General features: G+C 32.5%; 1 protein-coding gene across 1 annotated transcript in view; it reads right to left on the bottom strand.

Moving 5' to 3' along the window:
* Nucleotides 1-362: 362 nt before the first annotated feature.
* The window catches only part of ANKRD10 (ankyrin repeat domain 10), a 34,707-nt gene continuing 12,296 nt past the window's right edge, over nucleotides 363-22,773 (bottom strand). The window contains exons 4-6 of the mRNA XM_058276423.2: nucleotides 14,105-14,340; nucleotides 5,985-6,080; nucleotides 363-1,969 (exon numbers count right to left, since the gene is read on the bottom strand). Coding sequence (XP_058132406.1) covers nucleotides 1,494-1,969; nucleotides 5,985-6,080; nucleotides 14,105-14,340 — 808 coding nt within the window. The 3' untranslated portion in view covers nucleotides 363-1,493. The remainder of the gene's footprint in view (nucleotides 1,970-5,984; nucleotides 6,081-14,104; nucleotides 14,341-22,773) is intronic.

The raw sequence follows: 22,773 nt of genomic DNA, 5'->3' as shown, positions 1-22,773 counted from the left end.
AACTATAATTCATATATTTTAAAGACTTTCTTTCATTAAAATGTACTGAAAACTAAAGGAAATAAGGACATTATGGTTGTTGTCATTCATAAAAATAAGCACCTAGAGACAACAGTGATGAACTGACAAGCAATTTATACTGCCTACCTTCCCCAGATATGCAGCAGGATATAGTGTCCATAAAACTAGGATAGTAGGTCAAACATATAAAAATATTATATGGAGAGAATCAAAGTAAAGTAAAATTTTACAAGTCAAATAAAGTAAAATAAATGCAATACTAAAGTTCTATCTCCCTCCCATTCCTTCCACTGATACTCCTCTCCCTCACTCACCAAGAAATTATACACTGTAGGAACAAATGAGTGTAAGAGGTTTTTATTCAATTTGTAAAGGATAGTTTTAAAACAAAATGTCAGTAACACTCTTAAAACATTGGTTTATTCCTTTAACATTTTCTCTAGCTTCACCCATTTTTATTACAAAAATCAGAAAAGTACAAATTCATTACAATATTTGCACAGTGTAACCACTAGTTGCCTAAACAAAAGCCAATTTTTATAAAACCATAAACTTAAAGCAATTTTATTACAAGAGATTTAAAAATTCTCCCAGCTAATTGGATATACATAGCGGCATATATTTTAAAGCAGAAAACCCCAAAATAATAAAAATAAGGAAAAAAACATGTCAAAATAGTTAAGTATTTTGACCTGATACAAATAGTAATTTCCACTACATATAAAGAAAACCATTATCTGTGGTAAAAATTCTAGAGACAAAATAGGAAATGCAGAATAAAAATACAATAAACCAGAAGGAAGTCCTAGGCTGACCCTGTTTTCAACAAACACAAGGCAGTGATCTACTTTACATCATTAAAGGAAGACCATTTATACCCCGAACCACTGTGTTTACAATTAAAACCACATGGCAAGTTGCAAAGGTAATTTCAAACAACATTTGAAAAAGACAAAAGTTCTCTTCTTCATATAAATCAATGCAAGAAATCTGTTGTAAGGCTGTTCCTTGCATAGGGAAATAGCTGTGTTGTGTCATAAATTCAACAGGAAAGAGGAAGCACAAGCTCTTCAAAATGATGCACATGTGCAAATATAAATTACCAGGCACCTCACTTAGAGCCCCCTAATTTATCTTTGACAGATATAATTTAATTTGACAAAAGGAAAAATGGCAATATCTGGTGGTAGTATTAAAAAGGAAATAATGAGTTTGGTGACAGAAAAATTAATTCCAAAAGTGCACCTTATGAAAGGACCAACAACCCACTGTAGAAACATCTAAATACCATACAAGCCCTACTCGTGCATAAACTAGGACAAACTTGTCAAATAAAAAGTTGACTTTGTCAGTAAATTAAGGTATAAAAACAATACAAGTTGTGACATTCCTTCAAATTAATGCTACATTAATATGTTGAGTTGGTTAATAGGAACGATTAATATGTTTCAGATAAAGACAGCCCATAATTTTTAAGACCCATGATAAAGGTGCATTGTACCCAAGACAGCACTGTCGTATCTTTCTTCCACTTTAACAGAACAGGAATGCTCTATAACACTACTAAGCTCAGGGATACTTTCAGCAGTGTCCCCGAACCCATGATAATGTCCATAGTGCAAATTCTCCCCCATATCTTCCACCCAGGAAGGCCTGTTAGCTACACAGCTACTTGGACTCCCGTTCAGGTGCAGAGAACCGCACATATCAGGGTTAATGCTCATAGTCTTTTCTGGCTCCTCAGTGTTATTAACAGAGAGAGAACCCTGGCTACTCATAAATGTCAGTCCTGGAACTAATCCATTGCTAATTCCATTAGATCCTGTTAAGCATTGGTCATTCCTGTTTTCCATCCCATTGAGCTGTGTCGTAGAGGGGAAGTCCAAATGTCCATTGATGACACATCCATTTGTCAATGTGTTCGATATGGAGCTACTGTTTTTCATATCTGCATTAAGAAATATACCTGTCACCAAAATTCAGAACCAGTGGGGGAGAAGAAACTGTAAAATGCTTCACAGCTGCTATAATTTTAAAGGATTCTTTTAGTTTCTTTCTTTCACTCTATTTCTTCTTTTTTTTGAACAAATTAGTCCCTTTTCTAAAGCAAAAAAAAAGTGCATAAGTAGATTTAAAAATATAACAACAGTGGTATTTGTCTGGCAAAATATGAAGTTTATGAATTCCAGTAGCACTGGGTAGCCAAATTTTCAAAAATTTAAGCTGAATAATACCAAAAGAAATGAAAAAAAAAAAAACATCAAAATATCTGTTCTCATACTATGATTTCTTTTGGGGAGCAGTTTTAAAGTCATATCCACAAAAGTCTATTGGAGCACCACTCACCCTGCAGTGTGCTTACGGTCCATGCCGTGGCATGGACCATGTATGTTTCTCATTTTCTTGTTTCGTAATAAATTTTTTACTCCCTTGCCTAAAAAAAAAAAAAGTCCAGCAGAACTGAAAGTAAGCTTTTCCGCAAAGGGTTAAAACCTCTCCACCACTTACGGAAAAAACCCAACAGTGCATTAAGGAAGCTCTTCAGACTAATCTAAGACAGCATCATATCATGCTTTTATTTTTAGGAGGTACCAGGATTGAACCTGGGACCTTGTACATGGGAAGGAGGCACTCAACCACTGATCTACAACCTCTACCATCATATGATGCTGTTTTCTCCAATAACAATAATAATAGTAATAAACAAAAAACAAGCTTTTAAAGCTTTTAAAAGCATCTTTTCTCACTAGAGAAGGAGTATTAAAAGAACAATTTTTTTTTCTTAGTAGCACTCTATATAGCACTTCTGCAAAATGCTACATGATAATTAGCAGAGTACAGAGAATACTGGTGACTACAGGAAAGAACTATGAATACTAATGATTCTCATACGTACAGTCTTGTACCCATTGTACAGTTCTCAATAATTTCTTATGAGTTCAACTACTCAAATGACTATGATATCCAAGGATTTTTTTTTATTAGATTACTTCCAAAAACATCTATGTTGGAAACAATGTTGTCAGGTTAGTCTGCATATATAGACATCAATTAAGAGGAGGATGTCGTAAGGAAAAAAGTCAATTACAAAATATACGAGCACAATGGGATAGGCAATTACAAGTTATTTTTGTGTATTTTGGAACTCAAGAATTTAAAAATATCCATGCTCACATGAAATCATGGAGCAGTACAAAAAATGATCTAAAAATTGCCTCTTGCTTGGTAATATTAAATTTTATCCTAATGTTCTTCTCTTGAAGTATGATATTAAATATATGAGCCCAGTTCTAATATTTTTTAGAATAGAGACATATTTAATGCACATTCAGTTACCTTAATATATCATACAACACCTGTAATTCTTCCCATAAGGGCTTACTTTTAGTCTCATCATCTATATACCTCTGATTTGCATTCTGATAGATTTCTGTGGGAAATGGCAATCTACTTAATGCCAACAAAACAATCATGGCTTGTTCAATGAACATAAATATTTCATTAATCATTTTTTTGCAATTTAAGAAACAATCATAGCTCAACAACTGCTATAAATTCTTCAGAGGATCAAAGATTTTTTTTTTTTCAAATCAAATGATAGCTTTTCTATTTAGTTAAAACTCAAAACTGGAAAACAAGTGTTTCAAGGATGAAATATGAAATAAAAACCAAATAAATGAAACTAATTATTCCCAGGGGAATATATATTGCTTTTTTTCCCCTTCAGAAATAGAACAGCTCTCCTAGTTTTGCTGATGGCATCACCATCAGTGTAAGTCTAGTTTACTACACTTATTTTTTCATTTAATTTTCACTGCATAGTTGTTTTTTAATTGAATCCATATAGTAAATAGTATTTTTCTTTAGCACCTACTTAAAAAAGTAAATGCATTCCATAATTTCATCTCAATATAAAGGTTTATAACCTCATATTGTTATGGAAAGTCTAGTAAAACTAAATATAAAAAATAAAAAACATACTAGAAAACTTGCTAGAACATAACCTTTGATTGGACAGTATTTACGTACGATGGCCATCTCAAATACTGTCCTTTACTCTGTTCAAGGCTGACTTTTAGAGACTAATATTTTCCTTCCACCCATTTAAAGATCTACTCCCATGTATTCCTCAAACATCTAAACAATGGAAATAGTGAAGGCAGCCATGATCTGCTCTGAGAAAAAGTTTCTGACAACTTATCTTTCTATAAATGGAAATCACATACATGAAACTGACCTTGTTTCATTTCAGTTCCAACAACATAATTTTACCTTACTTCCAGCCAGTTCAACATAGGAAGATCTGATTTTAGAAGAAATTACCATTCTATTTTGAGTCCTTTAAAGAAGTAAGAAACTTCAAATCCTCCTGAGTCTCGAATCCAGGGCATTTAAAATGTGAAAAATTATTTGCACATAATTTTTCAAACAAGTGCTATACTTGACAATAATTTTGCCAGAACAAAAAACAAAACCAAAATTACTTGTAAGTATTTAAATGAGAATAGTCTGAGTTTTTTATAATGAAACTCAAAGGACAAAGGAAAGTAGTTTTAAACTTTAAGTATAGAAATGTAATGTTAATTCACATAAGGTAAGATGAAAGTAATCTTCAGTGATTTCATACATTTTGTGAATTCAGTCAGATGGTATTATAAATCAAAATGATGGAAAATATGGGGTATACTTATTTGGTACCTATGACATGGGATGACCTTGACCTGAAACACAGCATGACTTTTTAAACATTACATTCAAGCTTGCTATTAAATTAAACTTGAAAACCCTGGGAATTAATATTTAGAAAACAAAGAATGACTTTGTTTGACTTTTGAAAAGCATTTAGCAATGCCTTAAAAAAAAAACCAAAACTGGCTCTATTGTTATTTATCTTTCTCCAATGTCAAACAGACACTGACTACAGAATATCTATTATTTTAAATGTATCATTCGATCAGCATTTCCCTATTTTATTGAAGTATTTGGCAACAAGATGAACCTCCCCCTAACAACTCTGCAGTTTCTAGAAAGATGTACACCTTTCTTTTTCATTTTAATGAAAAGAAACAATTTTTTCATTTAGATTGGGGAAAGTATATAAAATCTTTTATCCCCAGTGAAGAATTTAGCGTAGAAAAAGCCTTAATAATGCAATATAATAAAAAATGAATATTTTTAGAAAGATAACACATTGAGAATGGCTAAAATGTTTTCTTAGTTACCTAAATAAAAGGAACAGCAGAAAAAAGGATTAACTAAGTAGATACATACTTTCATATAGTCTAAATGCTAGAAGGAACTGAGCCTTCTGCCTCTTAAATATTCAAATATAACTATCAACTGTTTTAATATACCAAAATTTTATATGCAAAAATGTGTGGTTTGTGAAATATAGTGTTTAGCATTTCAATAGACTTATTCTGAATGCCATAGAAACCAAAGCAACCAGGAGTTTTAAGTGAAAGATTCCATACTGGTGTGTTTTGGTCAAAACCACATTTACAGCTGTTATTCTTGTTGTATATTGCCTGAAACTACTAGCAATAGCATGTTTGGTATGTTCATCCAGAGATCACATAAATGAAAATTTAAAATGCAAAACCTCATTAAAAATAAGCAAGGCACATTAACCAAAAGCCTCAATCAAAATAGGAAGATTGCACTTATATTTTCATATTCATTAGAATGCACCAAGAACATCCTTATAGCTACATATTTGTCCAAGATACGCAAATTATAGTATAACACTCTATAAAGACACTGGACAACAATGTGTGAAAATTTTAGAGAGGAATTATGTTAGAAATAACATGCATACTGCTTCTTGCAATGACAAAGGGTTTGCATTGCTGAAACAGTATATATTTCTATTTCTTTTGGTCCAACAGAACCACTCTCCTGTTGTTTGGTGTCTTCAACCATTTGATTGTTGTTGCAGTTAACAGGAAATTGTCCACTCCCACCTGTTACAACAGCAAACTCTCTATCAATGTGCATTTTGTCAGCATCATCTTCTGATTCACTGTTCACTACTGGCATGGAACAATCCAAGCTTTGAGCTGCACAGAAAACAAAGACTGTTTTAGATTCCCTTGTATATACAAGAAAACTTTAAGACAAATGTTTTTCATTCCTTTTTGTCAAAGCATATTCATGAATGCTTTAAATTGCAAAATTTTTTTAAAGTCTCAGATTACTGATAAACTTTACACTGAGAAGCTTTTCAACAATAAGTTTTCAAAAAACTTTGAAATATACAATGTTTCAATTAAAATCATTGAAAATTTCAGATAACCTAGTTATAGTTGATGGCAAAAATCCTCATTTTAAGGCTATTTTGAGAATAAAAATCAATATTATGTAAACTAGAGACATTTGTAAGCACTTTTCTCAAATTTAACATATTCCATAATTATGTACAAAATGTTCTTCATAGAAAAATACCATCAAAATGATCCTCAAAATAAATAAATAACACAAGCATTAAATTCAGTAACAGAAACTAAGTAAAGACCAAGACCCAACAGGTTTGTTCATATTGTTCCAGAGTGGAATCTAATCTCTCTATACAGCAAAATACAAAGCTGAAAATATTAAAAAGTCCAGGAAATTTGGAACTGAAGCTATATATGCACATTTCTTCCCAATTAAACTTTAAATTTTAGAGGGAAGCTAATCAGCATATCTAATCACTTTTCCTCCAAGTAATACATACTCTATGCAAAAAACCTTTCTCTCCCCAAACTACTAGTAATTCACATTCCTCAAGAATCAACCACTCCTTTGATGTACGGCCTTCTAGTCTAAGTAAGTACATATTTTTATAAGAACAAGGTAATAAAAATTGCTATACCTTGATTTTATTCCTTTAACATAGTATGAATGCATCCCCACATCAACTCAAAAGAATCTTTAAAAGTTCATGATTAACCTATTTTATGGCTATACTATAATCTACTTAACTGAATTTCCCATTGCTACCTGAGTTACTTCATTTTTCTTTCCTATCATGAATACTATAATCAACATTCTTATAAATGTACCTTTGTACGTATTCCTGGTTCTTTAGTCAACTACATACTTAGAATTATTCCTGGGTCAAAGGATATGCACAACAAATAAAACAACAATCTTCAGTGCTAAATGTTTCTTTGATATAGACATTTACAAAACAGAGAATTGATCTTAACAGCTTTGGTTAGTTCTAATTTCAGATGCACATGAATCATTTTCAGTACAGGAATGAGTACACCCGTTCCAGATTACTGTTCAAATTGTATAGAAACCACAGGTAGTACTATTCAACTTTGCTAATGAACTAGTAACCCAATTTCTTATGGAGTGTTATTACTATGTGGCAGATAGTATGACTTGGCTAGCTGGGACATAGAAATCTGCACAAGTATAGCGCAAAAAGCATTCTTTAAACATAGTTCCTTTAAAATCACAGGCATTAAAACAGTGGATTTCAGTCTTTCCCACTAAAAGCTTTTCTTAATCCTCCACATCCCTGGAGAAAGCAGCAGTCCACAGGCCCGAAATCAGTGATGGCAAGGCTCCAACCTTCACTATGAAACAGGGCTCACTTTCAAGGAGTCAGACAGAAAGAGGGCATTTTAATAAAATAACAGGCAAGGGATGTGGAGTAGTGGGCACAGGCCAAGAGTAGATTCCTTAGTGTTTCAGGTCTACCGGATGACTAACTTCTCAACCTGCAGGGAGTTTAGTCATTTTAGACGATAAAACAGGTAGACTAATCCAATCAGAAATGGGGGCAGGTTTCAAACCCATCTGATTCTGACATGCTGCTCTTTCCTCATTCTACACAACTTAAGTCAAATCAGGTAGTTTTTCCTATTTTGAAACCAAGTAGCCTATCATGCTAAAACCACAAATATACTTTGTTAAAAAGAAACTGACTTCACTGGGAATACAATTAGTTACCTTAATGTCTGACTTTGTCTTAGATTCCAGGTGCCAAAAATCTTGGGATAAGTGGCAACTATAGGATATATTTGCAATTTCAGACTTATAAAAAGCAGGCAGAAAAATGAAGAACTCCCTCCCTCAAAAAAAAAACTTCATGAAAGCTAGGATATGTATTTTTACTCACTAAGCTCAGTGCCTAGAATAGTACATTGGTATCACTAGCTGGAAAGCACGCACGCACACACGCACACACACAGAAAACAAACAAAAGCAGTAGAGTATCCAATAAGTAAATCTGAAAAATCAATCATCTCAGGTAAAATTGACAAGAGGAAGTGTAATATGAGGGCATATCTGCCACTAGAGGGCCAAAAAAGCCTGTGGCCAAAGGGAGCTGGGGCGCACTGGAAGTAAAAAAAGGCATGTCTATGAAGAGGAACGGAAACACACCACTTTAAAGCAAAAATTAAACCCTTAACTAATTACTATGCAGTGCACCAGGGATTCTCTAAATATCCAAAACAGTTGTCTAGTAGACGCATTTTTATTGATCCAGATACAAAATTTCTCATTAGCAAATCAGGATAACATGAAACAGACCAAGCTTTTATATTTTGGCAGTCAAGAAACTCATTATGTGTAAAATAGATGTTAATATAAATATCCTAAAAGTTCATTCATTCTCTGTAGATACACAAGTCTTTGTAGGGGTATGCAGAAAATACACTGTTTGGGGGCTGATACCCTGGGACATCAAGTCTGCATTATTTTCACCAAAAATGCAACAGCTGGACAAAATCCCTAAAAATCGCTAAGGCCTCTGTCAAAAAGATTCCAAGGCTATGTGAACAATTCTTTATGACCAGTTTGAAAAGGTGGAAAAGATTTTACCTCATGTTTAAGAGCTAGAGAAGATATGCTGCTTTACAGAAATAACATTAGATGCTGAAGTTGTACCATTAGGGAGGCTTACTTGAAGGAAGTGTTGATTAAGCGATGTTAGGAAGATGCACTTATTGTTCAACTGGCAAACAACTCATACTGACGTTTTGAATATGTATATAAAACCAAGATTTTGTTAGGCACATTTCAAATGTTCATGAAAAAAATGCCTAAAAAGCTTATTTTGAAGGCAGAGAATTCTAATAAGCAAAAACTAACCTATACTGTCATATCTTAGGATGTAAGTATTCCATAACAACGTGAGCCTAATTAACAGCACTTACAGTTGAATGTGGTTAAAGAGAAAATTTAGGTTATATATATGGTATTAGACTAAAAATTTTTTAAGTGTGTACCTGCACAACACAGTGAAGCCTAGGTTAAACCATGGACTACAGTTAATAGTAAAATTATAAAAATGTGCTTTCAGTAATTTTAAGAAATGCAAGGTGTTAAAAAGGGTGGTATGTGGCAACCTCTACCAAAAAATTTAAAACCTAAGTGCCCTAATTACCTAAAGTTTGACAAACCCCGTATTGGCCAAGTCCCCAAACCAAAATGAAATACCATACACGCAAAAATTGCCAACTTAAATGAATTTGGGGGTCATGACACATATTAACAATGTATCTTCCCTTCTTTAAGCTACCAGTGTGAAAGGGTTCCCATATTTAACCCGTAATTCCTTAAGAGGTTGTGGCTGGGTCCTCTAGGACACCTCATATCTCTGCTGGCCTTTCCATGGAGTAAAGTGTATTTTTCATTATGGAAAACTCTTAACCATTGGGGACGCCATTAAAGGTAAAAGGCAAGAAAATTTTGTGTTTTCTTTCAACCATTACTAATTACTCTTTATTCTACTGTATATTTTACTCATTCATTTTTTCTTAAAAGGGGCCTCCTAAAAGTAATAGTGCCTAAGGCCAAAAAAAAAAAAAATAGCAAGGTTTCTTCAACAGCAAAGTTGACTTCTGACTCCTGTCATGGCACAAAACAGGGTGAGCTTAATTCAAGAACATAGAAAAGTGATGCTGAAAACCAGCATGCCAAGGACACAAAAACAAGCAGCAGTGACCATTTTGGAGACAATATGTTTTTCAGATTTAAGGGGCTTGGGAGGGAAATTCTACATGAAATTAAAGTGTGCTGAATAACATGTGGTAGGCAGTAATATCTTGATTTTGTCACTGTCTACAGCACCGTGAACAAATTAGGTGCATGGGACTTGCAGGAATTCAAGACATTAATAGTTATATAATTCCGATTTTATGTTTAAGATGTCATGGCCTGGGATCACGTGTGGCTTGAACGGTTGAGCGTCTGCCTCCCACACGGGAGGTCCCACGTTCAATTTTGGTGCCTCCTGAAAATAAAACAAAAAACCCCAAGCAAAACAAACCAAATCCGGGAAGTCTGTGGCTCAGTGGTTGAGTGCCGGCTTCCCTCACAAGAGGTCCGGGGGTCAAACTCCAACCCACCCCCCAAAAAGATGTTGTATTCAGGAATCAAGACATGCGGTGTTATTTTAAAAGTTAAGGTGTGCTTTCTCTAATCTGGTTCAATTAAATATATATATAGCCATCTACAGCAAATTTGAGAAAATTGAAGGACTCGAGAAGCTGAGGGAAGTTTAAAATGTACATACATGCATATATTAAACATTTCTTGGCTGGCATATATTTAACATTTCTTGGCTGGACTAATAGAATTTAAAAATAATCACTCCCGAGGACATCTTAAATCTTATGTCTTACGTAAAAAGCTAATAAATATTATTTAACAAATTTGCTAAGATAAATCCCACCTAGTCTTTAAGCTTTGTTAAGACAAAAAAATTAGGAATAGGAAGTGGATACTCAATTATCTCACTTGCTAAACTCATCCTGGGAATGTGTGCTGAGAAACTTCTAATTTAAAACTGAAAGGTATATGCTGTAGGTATTATTACTAAGATATTTTTATAATTAAATACCTACTATATGGTACATGAGATTCCAAGATAGTAATGTACCTATTTGTTCACAACAAAACTGAATTCAGCATGTGCGATCTGGTATTACCACAGCCTACTTCTTATGGCTACTGTTCCCATCTATAAAATTCAAGGTTTCAGTTTTTACCGTTTTCATACTGCCCCTCAAAATTCTGGAGCTTCAACCAAAACAACTAAAATAAGATCAAATTTTCATTCTTTTCTAAACAGATCATTGATAATTTGGACATGTTTTCAAGGAAAGATACATGAATGTAATTCCTGAAGACTAACTAGGAAAGCTAAGAAACCTTAATTCATTTAAAAATAGAAAACTGCAGCTATAGTCCTGAAGTACATCTGTCATACCATCTTGAGCAAATGGTTAAAAATTAGAAAAAAGAAAACATATGATGCTTCCTTAAATCACCCCAAATTTGGGGAAACTATTACCCCCAAAAACATTTAATCAAAACCAAATAACTTTGGATTTTAACTCTCCAGGTTCATGACTATACCTACTGATTATGTCTGTATCCTTAACCAAAATTTTATACCTGACATGATTGATTTTATATTTTGAGTATAAGCTTTTGTGGTATAACTTGTTTCCAAAGAGCAATTTATATTCAAGCAATACAAAAAGGCCATGTCATTATTGTTCTGTAACATCTTCTAATCCTATATATTTTCCAAAGGAAAATTAATTCTTATATTTTTAAACCAGAAGTATTTCTTGAAAGTTGAGGGAGATGATTACTTTTTATGAGGAGGATGGAGTAACTTTCAGCTCCATGGTTCCAAAATTAAGTGAATTCTACAGGGCACCACTTTAAGAGCTGGCTTAGCCAGCTCAAAGTAATAGCTTTTATGAATATAAATTCCAGACTAAAACTTCAATCTACAAAATTCTTAGATTCCAGGTAGAATGAACTAAGTTTTTAAATAAGTTCCAAGCTATATTTCTATATTTAGCCAAGATATTATCCCAGGAGCCCTTAAAAAAATTAGTCAAAATTGTACAGCAAAACACATAACTTTAAGCATTTCTAAATGCTTTTATATAATTCAGATTGAGCAAAAAACACAAAGGACTGAAATAGGAAGCCTTAGAAAATTGTAATTAATGATCAGTAGACAAATTAGGTATACCATGGAATAAGTTGCTTTGAAATAATGTTCATCTGGGACCAAAGATTTCTGCTGTGACGTTTACAGGAAATAGTATTCTTATTCATAAATCAGTGTGTATTTAGACCAGTGGTTCAACCTTAGGTACACATAAAGCCTATGTTTAACCTGCGAGACTTAAAACAGAAAAAAATGCCAGGCTCCAAGCATATTTTTAAAATTAGATCTTCTAGGCTGAAGACTGGAAATGCATAGTTTGAAAAGATACATGGGTGTATTTCATGTGTAAAATCTGAACTTTTATCCACTGGCCAACCAAAATGAACCCTAATCTAAAGGAGGAAATAAAATTCACTGAAAATCACCATCAACTATTCAAACTAATTTTGTGTGGTAATAAGTTGTAGCAATCTTCAAGTTTAAGGAATCCCTGGGAAATCTTCTCAAGTTACTTAACACCCAATGAGACAGACCTTAAAAATGTTGAGTATAGTTAAAAAATTCTTTTGAGTCTTACAAGATATTAAGTGACATCTTTTAAAAAATATTAAAAGGGATTTATGATTTACCAGCAATAAGGGAAAATAAAAGCATAAACCATTTTTTAAATGATACTTAAACTGCAGACTAAAATAAATCTGTATGTACAATTCAGGCATAAGGGAATAATGTAGCTAACACTTAAATACCTTCAGTAATATTAACTAGGAGTTCCAGAAGCTAAATGAAAAAACAAAGATTTTTTTTTTTAATGAATACTTTTAAAATATAGTAAATATATTAGGAAAAAATATATTGGAACACAATACAAAAAATGACAATGCAGGACAATATTTCACCATTAGAAAACATTACCTCTGAATTCATGCAAACCTCCATGTAGTGCTTAGCTGGATTGATCTTCTAAGAAATTTTTCAATAACTCATAAAAATCCTCAATTTGTTAAACTACATAATGTTCACATTTTTTTCTACAAATGTCACATAGCCTCAAGAGTTTTTATAGTGACCAAGGTTTAAACATTGTGAAGTTGATAATGCAGGCATTTTACCCACTTTATAAGAGAAGTGTTTTCATTCAGATACACGGAAGTTAAATTAAGCTAGGCACTGCATGGAAAGAAGATAAAGCTGATTATCTCAAATTTAAAAGGCAACTAAAACCTCTAGTGGAGATCTTTAAGTGTTTGATCAGGTCTCTCTTTCTATACTTGCAGTAATTGTTTTTTTTAAAACCAAAGAGGAAGACAGTGTTTATACTCAGCAAACCTTATTTGAGGTAAAAACTTCAACGTGATTACTTTTTAACCCTGGGTCATTTTCACCTCTAATCTCATATCTAATTTTCCCTTGTTGGCTAAGTATTCCTTGGAAGTTACAGTCTCATAATTAAGAAATTTTATATACAGATATATATATATTCCCCCCCTAGATGAATGGGAGGAATTTAAATTTGAACAGTAACTATATCTAGTTGACTCTGCTTACATGCAAACTCCAAAACTTATCTAAAGGAAAAGAGAAAGTAGAAGGCTACTTAAAACTATATAACTTACCTTATAGACTTAAATCCTTAACCTTCAACTGACACACTGGATCTTGCTGTGATAAATAAGCATACACTACAATGTGGGGATATGGAGACCAGCTGAAGTCAAACCCAAGTGTAAGTGGCAAAGAAAGAAGTTTGGAAACATTACTTTCCCAGATGTGAAAACAGGTTTTACTGCCATAACATTTTTTTAATAAAGATCAGGAACATTGACAGGGGGGTAAAAAAAATCAGGCATGGTGGCAGATTTTTTTAATAGTTATATTTCAAACAGATACAACAAATGAAAAAAAAAATCTATTCCATGGCAGGTAAACTTCAGTGCTAAGAAACTTATATATACATTTACATTTGAGCTGTTATATCCTCCCCTTTTGTTAACCAGCCAATCTTCAAAGTGGCAAAGGAGAGAAAAAACTTCATCATCACTGCACAAGAATTCTCTGGGTGCATATAATACCTTAAGTGAAGATCTCACCTCAATAGTAGTTTCAGACATAAAAAAGAGGCCACATTAAAGTAAAAAGTCTGTTCCTTTCCACCCATAGCGGTCTCACCTTCTGTTCTAGCTTTCTTTACTCCAGTGGATTCCAAATCTTCCAAGGATCTCTTTCGATTTGTTCCCATACTAATATGATTAGGGAATATATTCTGATGAACCCCATTTAAGGTGCCATTATTATAGAAACTGTTCAGATGACAATTCTGAAGGTTCAAGAGAAACTGGGTACATTCTTGAAAACCCTGGGTTTGGGCAATGTCTGCTGCTGTCAGGCCACTGGCATTTCTTAGGCTGTATGACACAAAAGAACTGAATTACATTCCATTGGCATTTTCACTTGGCATTTGTTCCTGCTGAACTGACTAACTATCTGAAGGTGATATGAAAGAGTATACAAATTTACAGTAAATTTTCATTAAAGAACTAATCATCCTAGTTCTGTAACTAACTTTTCTCATACACATTTGATTTCTAAGCAAGATTTGGGAGAAAGTAATTTAAAAATCAATATACTAAACTTTTTTTAAAAAAGCATCTTCCTATTTATCTTCTCAAAATTGTTTTATGTTAGTCTGAAGTACCTAAATGTATGCTAACTTCAGACTTAATGTGAAACTGAATTCTACATTATTTGCACTTAATTTTAATCCATTCCTTCAGCTTGAGTAAAATAACAAACAAACATGTACTGAAATTGTCCATGGCATTCATAACAAGTGGCTTCCTAAATACAAAAATAACTGGCTTATTGACAAGCCTAAGTCTGCTCAAAGCAGACTTTATGCTAATATGTGACACTATAAGTGGAAGTTTAGAAGAATGTCCTGAATTAAAATAATTTATCATCAGTCAGAAGATCAGGAGGTAAAGGGATTTATCATATTTTTAGGTCTGTCTTAGGAAAACTTGCAGGAGTATTAAATCTTGGCATTCTGGGTCATTTGAGTGGCTATTTCCTTCAAAAAGTCTTGCAGTACTATTCTAGGAACTTACTCCCTATGTTAAGATTCCTACCACTTAAAAGAAACAAGATCATCAAACTTAGCTAATTTAAACACTAAAAATTTAAGTTAATATGTGTTCTACAGTAGCTATAATTCAGAATAAAGTAGGAAGTAGTGATAGAATGTTAAGTGAAAGATGTGAACAAGATGAGCATAAATGAGCAGTTGAACTTGTAAACCTTAATTGGGATACTGAAAACAAAAGCTACTCCATGTTGAAGTTCCCCTGGAAGGTAAGAATACACACTGCTCTGTGAAATAAACCTGTAAAAAAGCAAAACATTCAGTTAGGTGCAGACTGATTAAACTGAAACTGAAGAGTACTCCTAAACAGCAAAAATGGCTCCATATCTATATAGCAAGCTATGCTACATATACAACCAAGATATGACACCAAGTTAAAGGCCTTATCTTACATCTACTGAAATAACCAACCCAGAACTTTTGTTTCCTAGGATTGCTCTTGTTAAAATACATGTTGAGAGGTAAAGTTACAGAATCAGGGACAAACAGGAGTTTTCTGTTTATAAAGCTAACCATAAGCTTTGAATTCATATTTCCAGTCACCATACTACAACCTCAGAAATGAAAAATCTCAATTTTTGGACAATCACTAAACATTTCTCCATTTATGAAAGCCATGAAATAAAGAAATGTGTTAAACGGCTTGAAGAAAAGCAAAAGCCCAAACTCTAATTGATCAGATATAAAACAACAACAAAAAAGAAAAACACAAGACCTGAGAAGCCCAGAAATCAACCAAATTTTCCTAGAAATATAAAATGGCTGTGTCTAGGACCAATGAGGACTAAAACTGACATTATTTGCCATTGAGACTTTAATGGCTGTGAATTCTGATTAATACTATTCTAGCATTTCATAATATTTTTATTTTGATAATGAGTTAAATGAAAAGGAAACACCCCAGATTGGGCAGAACTAGCTACATGCATTACATGTATACAAATATATATACACTTTTTAATATTGACTTTTTAACTGAAGTATAGCATATATAAGTACACAAATAGATGTATAGCTGGATGATTTTTAAAAAAATACAGTGTGCTTCATTTTTTAGAAGATATCAGAAGAGAAGATGGTCCAGAGAAGATGGTCTACCATAATTATCAAGAATGACCCCCCCCCAAAAAATTAAAATATGGCTACTCTTCAAAATTTGAAAAGACAAAGACTGAGAGCACAGGAAAAGTTTATAGAATGGTCATTCCTATGGATAAGTATAAAGTTACTCTCCAAAATAAAAAAAAAATACAGAAATGAGAAGCGCTCCTGGAAATTAGGGCAAACAAAAATACTAACTTGATAAAGCTGACAGTAAAGATTACTCCTTAGCAGACCACAGAATTATAAAGCAAAGAGATTTTGTAAAATGGCAGTTATAATCATAAATACCAGTTCACTAAGGAGAATTAAGAGGCTTATGGGCCATACCAACATTATGAAGTTGTTAACAAACAGGACATTCAAGGTACATTCAACTTCTTTACTCCTCTCATTCAGAAAATGAACAGTAGAATGAATTGGGGTTAGAAGAACAATTTTACTCTTCTTCCAAGGAAATATAACCTTAAAGAAAAATTAGCAACAAGTTATTGCTAATATCTAGAGACAATCCAGGACTGTAAATGTTCTGGCAAGCATACTTTGCTATATCTAGATATTATAGGCAAAGTTTCCTGGCCTTGCTTCTTTTCAACCAAAAGTAGTAACACTTGCAAACCATTCTTCTTTAGACTAATTTTCAAGTGATTTTAGGTATTATTTTCAAATCCTACTTTAGCTAACCTCATGGTATATATTCCCACATACTAACCAAGCAATTAAGAAAGAACAATCACAAGTCAAACTGAACTTACACTGGTTTTTCATGTCACCTTGGGGGCCTGAAGTTAGGCTGATTCAAAAAAGATGAGATTAAAAATAAAAATTCTGGGAACATACGGACAGACACCAGACTCTGGGACCGACGATTATGGGAAGAATTTACTAGGAGATTATATACATTTTCTCAGTGCTTAAATGGCATTATCCCCCTCTTTGGTATTATCAGAAACAGGAACAGAAATAGTATTCTTCCTCTGCTTCTCATCAGCTTATAAAAGATTGCAATTTCTCTTGTTACTAATATACAGTTTCATTTTATTTCAGTTTATATTCTTCTTGAGCAAAAGTTAGTGCCCAACTCTGGTACGGTTTCTGGTTTTACAAACAGATAAAAAAACTGACCACTCTCACTTGCCTCCTGTCTCCAAATGCCTTCATTCCCATTTTCTCTTCTACTTACCTATATTTCATCACATCTATTCTCTCCCCTGTGAAATGTTAATTGAACTCCCTAATTCTCCTCTGCATGTTAAAATACTTACAAGTAAACGTTTAATGGTGTGTACTAGAGGGTGACCTGAAACAAACATTAGGGATTACCAAATCCAGGGATAGGCAAACTTTTTCTGTAAAGGGCTACAGAGTAAATATTTTAGGCGTTGCATCCCATCAATCTCTGTTACAACAATATGTAAATAACCGAGCATGGTTATGTTGTAATTAATCTTTATGTACAGACACTGGAATTTCAATTTCACATAATTTTGTGTGTCATAAAATAGCCTCATTCTTTTGATTTTTTTTTTTAACCATTCAAAAATGTAAAAAAACTATTCTTAGCTTACAAGCCATATAAAAATACAGTGGACCATATGTGGTCAAAACATTTAAACAAAGAGGTGATATTTATAACTATTATTCTACTCTTAATAATGGATATCTGCCATGGTTCTCTGAAAAAAAAAAAGTCAATTTTATGCATTATTCACTATAAAAAGAAAACTTAAAAAGTTGCCAATGTGTCACAAAATGTTAAATACCAAGAAAAAGATCTAAGAAAAACTTTAGTGGAAAAAAGTAAAATAAAAAAATAACATAAAAGACCTTGAAAAAGCAAAGTTAACACTTAGAAGTGAGTGTTTTCTGCTAAAAGTTCTAAGTGCCTTATAATTAAATTAGCCAATGTGCTTAATATAAGTAGGGTGAAAAGTATCTTCATAGATCTGGATTCCTCAAACTATTTTTTTTTAAGGAGGTACAAGGGTTTGAACCCAGGACCTCGTACATGGGAAGCAAGTGCTCAAACACTAAGCTACATTCATTTACCAATAAACATTGGTTTTTCCATTTGTTTTGTTTTATGTTTTTAGGAGGTACTAGAGATCAAACCTAGGACCTCATACATGGGAAGCAGGCAGTCAATACTTGAGCTACAACTGCTTCCTTCAAACTACATTTTAATAGTTTAATAAGTAGAGATTTGCAAATATTATTATAGAGGCTGGAAATCATGTGGGTTTCCAAGTCAAAGACTAAAGCATATAATCATTAAAAGGTATAGTTCTTAGAACACTTAATTTCTAATGAGTCTTAGATCTGTTTTCAAATATAATTTTCTATTTGTTAAATGATGATACAATTTTAATGTTTTAGTAGTTGAGATGCATCAACTTATAAACCTCCAACCACTAAGTATTTCAAGTTAAGCTGAAATTAAATCTAAATTATCTTCCATTTTGTCCCTAAAACTCAATGAGAGCTGGACAAGTAGGATTTATAGAGCATATGATAATTTCACATTCAAATTTACTACTTTGTTCAATAAATATTTACTGAACAGATTGTATGACCACATTAGCTGCTGGCCACTCCTATTAATATTAAGTGAGGTATTTTTAAAAACAAAGTTGATCAGTATTGCAGTATTTACATTTCCCAAGGGAAATTTCAAATATTTGGAAGAAATTGTTCAAAAATTCTCTCAAAACTACCTTTTGAAAGAAAATCAGGGTAGTAATGAAACTGTACACAGTATTTTTAAACTGGTTGCTTAAAAACTTATGCAGACTCTGCACTGATCTAAAATTTATCTTTATACAAAGCTGAAAACAGGAGAACTCTCATTAAGGAGCTTGCTATGAGTTCCTTTTAAAGCTGCAGTTCACTCCCTTTGGTGCCCTAAAACATCCATTTGAAAAATCTTTGAAAATGGGCAGGGTTTTCTTGTTTTCTTAAAATGAGGTATCAATCATCTCGATATTCTTACTGGTTGCTAAAATTTAAGTAATTGGTCTTCATCAGGTTTTTAGGCTGGTAAACTAAATTTGCTACAACTTATTTTGGAAACTATAATTGACATGCCTCTATCTCTAGATTCTAGATCCTGTAATACTTGCCAAGACTATAAAAAATAATCTTTGGGCAGGGGCATCTATTTTTTCCCAATATTTCTACTATTCTTTCAGAACTGAAATTATAAAACATGGAAAAACATAGAATAATCTTTACAATAATTGCCCCACTGAAAAACTAAGAGAGATGAATCAAACTGGCATTCTTAACTTTTCTAGTTAAAACATAAATGTTTAGATACGTTTTTAGTATATTTTAAGACCCCTTTGTATTAATCTACTATACTGTTATGTAAGAAAATTCTGAACAGGATATTAACATTTCTATAACTAAGAATTTTCCCTAAAGAATTTTTAAAACTCAATTTTTTGCCAGCTAATCCTCCATCTCTTTTCCACTTATAGTGCCACAATAGCACAGTATATGAGAAGCCATTCTAATAAGAACTTTAAAAAAAATTTTAAAGAACCACGGATCAGGAAATACCTGAAATATTTTATTATGTGAGTTGTCACATCACCTTCAGGATGTTTGCTTTTTGTTAATGCCATGTGACAATAAAAAGTACCCACAATTTTTATATAAATAGTATTTCTGTTAAAATTCTGATCTCAACTTATCTATTGTTAGTTTACAAATAAAAAGGTAGATATCATAAATTAGGGTAAGCAAAGCATGCAAATCTAAAGAATCTATATCTGAATTCCTAGATTAGCATTAAAACCAATCACCGCAACAAATACCTCAACAGTATGCCTTGTGTGCAGAAAGGAAGCGATACTGAACATTCAATGCCACAACTGTAAGGTTTTCGGAGAAGCACCTGTGGCAGTTTCAGCAGTTTCTATATGGAATGCTCCCCCTTTCTAGGATTACTTGAAAAAATCAAGTCAATTCGAATTACGTAGCTGTAAAACATTGACATGTGTAGTTTTTACAGATTCAGAATCTTCTGTTTGATTTCAAACGGGCAATGGTTCATAAAACAGGAAACTTAAATAAGAAGGGATCACATATTTGCAGGCAACATTTGGATTAAAAATACATATACATACATAAGGTGCAGAAGCACATTATTGAGCTTAAGCCATTGTCATGTGACCACCTTAACATGAGATACTACTCTAGCACACTGCCTTTTAAATTACGTCAAGGTAAAATTTTAGCATGACGCCAATTTAAATACGGCAATATTTCAACAAAAGTTTAATAGTATGGACTAAAAGCCATTAACTCACGATTCTGGTTACTTTAAAATTTGGTATGCTGTATCTCAAATACATTAGTAACTATTCCTAGATGAAAATAAGCAAATACATGGAATCATTAAAAAAAAAGATAAAAACATTACTAAATGTCCATTTGTACAGACAAAACATTAGCAAACATCTAGAATTTTTTCAGTAAAAGAAATACATGTGTATTTTTAACCCTTTGGTATCCAAATGCAAATAATTATGGAGACTTTCTTAAAAATATTCTTTAGGTAACAATTAATAGGAAGAAACTATGTTTTCCAAAGTTTCTACCTGAATAAATTTGGTGCCAAGTTTTCATTTCAAGTTCAACAATATAGAGTATACTTTTGTATCGCAGTTTAACCCAAATTATGTTTGCATACATTAAAATAAGAGCCCTATTCAAAGAGTTTAATGGAATATTTACCATTCTCCCATTATAATTTAGCAAAGGAAAAGGATATATGGTTTTAGAAATTGCTGGTTTTATTTGAAAACCTCTATTTATAAAGGCACTGGTTAAGCAATTAATTAAAATCTATAATTATTTCAGTTGTTATGAAAAATAATCAAAATTCAAAACTAAACTTGCCAACAGCTCTGGAATACTTGTCAATGCATCAACTGTTCCTGTTTGGCAGGTAGATTAATACTATTTTAGGAAATAATTCCTCCACCTTGCTTGTAACACTTAAAAACAGGATAAAAAGAGGCAGGAATTAGAAAGATCAGACAAGTCTGTTCTAAGGACAATTAGAGATAAGGGAGGCATTACTAGGATGATGAGGATGACCAGAATTTAGAGTATTTAAAATCAGACAATACTTACACTACAATTGAAGGCTTAAATATTCATTCAAAGTCATAATTCTACTAAATTTCATAACTGAACTATTATTCTGAAGTGCGAATGGGCAAGTCAGGTAAAAATAAAAATTCAGAATACTAGATTCACTACTCAAATATTAAAACTAGCTTTAAATTTACTAAACTTAAAAAAGATTAAGCAAATGAGAATTAGCCAATCCTAAACTTATTTTTCAAAAAAAATAATCTTTTAAAAAAAATTTTCCCTAACAAAAATTTTGGTTCTAGATGGGTAGATAAGATGGGTAATAAAATGGCGCCAATTACAAGCCATTAATTATTCCATTTGAATTAAGAATTTTAAAGTTCAGTAATGTATTTTAGCAACACTGCAATAAAAACTATTAACATCATATTTTAGACTTTTGTTATGTTTTCTAAATTAGGCAAAAAGATTTCTTTTTAGAGTGAGTCAATGACCTTGCATATTATAAGACTAAATATGCTTCTTCTGCTATCTGATAACCAGTTAGGGACAAACTAATTAAGTTAAAATATACGTAGCCCATTTGAAGATCTTGTTACCACAGATTGAATAGCTTCTGCAAAAATGCTCTACTATAGAAATGTGTAAGACATTAGTATAACCTAATTAAACACCAGTATCTGTAAAACATGGTATTAAAAAGAGCTGGCAAAATTACCTGAGACCCAAGTAAATCTGGTTTCACCTTAAATCCAGCTAACTCCCTATTTTCCTATTCAGAGGCATAAAGGCTATTTTATATCTGGTTAATATGGAAAAATTCTCCACTTTATAAATAAAGATAAAATAATATAAAATAGAGGCAAAAAAGTAACCAAAATTAAACTGGTACCAAAATACTGAAGTAAAGGTTCAAAATGACATTTTTTCCAAAATCTCAAGAAGAAAATCTTAAGCTATTTATTTACCATCATCCAAAACAAAAAGAGGCAACTTTTTCATATTAGTATATGTCCTCTTTCGATCAAAAACTTTGTGTGAAACAACATCCAAAGAGTAGCTGCCATAAAAAACTGAAATAGCATACAAACAAAGTTAAGGATGCTGACAAAATAAAATACATAATGAAAACCCCATTCTTGAACACAGGGAGAAAAAAATGAGAATCATCTATAGAGGATTAAATCATTTAAAGTACACAAACATTTAGCTTGGTCAGAGAACTAACATTTAATCCTGTATGTTTCTATTTATAGATGCAAATGATGCCAAATGATAATGACCATCACAGAAGCCAGAAACAAAACCTCAAATGGAAAAGAAAACTTGGCACCAAAATCAAGATTTAAAATAACAAAAGAAAAAGAAAGTCTATTAACATACTCACGTGTGGTGCTAGAAAATTTAATACGATGCACAGCAGTTGATATGCGTTATCTTATAGGTGCAACCTACATTAACAAGTAAGTTATATAACAAACCATTCTAA

The sequence above is a fragment of the Dasypus novemcinctus genome, chromosome 15 (genome assembly GCF_030445035.2).
Source record: "Dasypus novemcinctus isolate mDasNov1 chromosome 15, mDasNov1.1.hap2, whole genome shotgun sequence".
In the NCBI taxonomy this organism is placed as follows: Eukaryota; Metazoa; Chordata; class Mammalia; order Cingulata; family Dasypodidae; genus Dasypus; species Dasypus novemcinctus.
The sequence above is the reverse complement of the archived record's forward strand: the minus strand, read 5'-3'. Positions and strand labels throughout refer to the sequence as shown.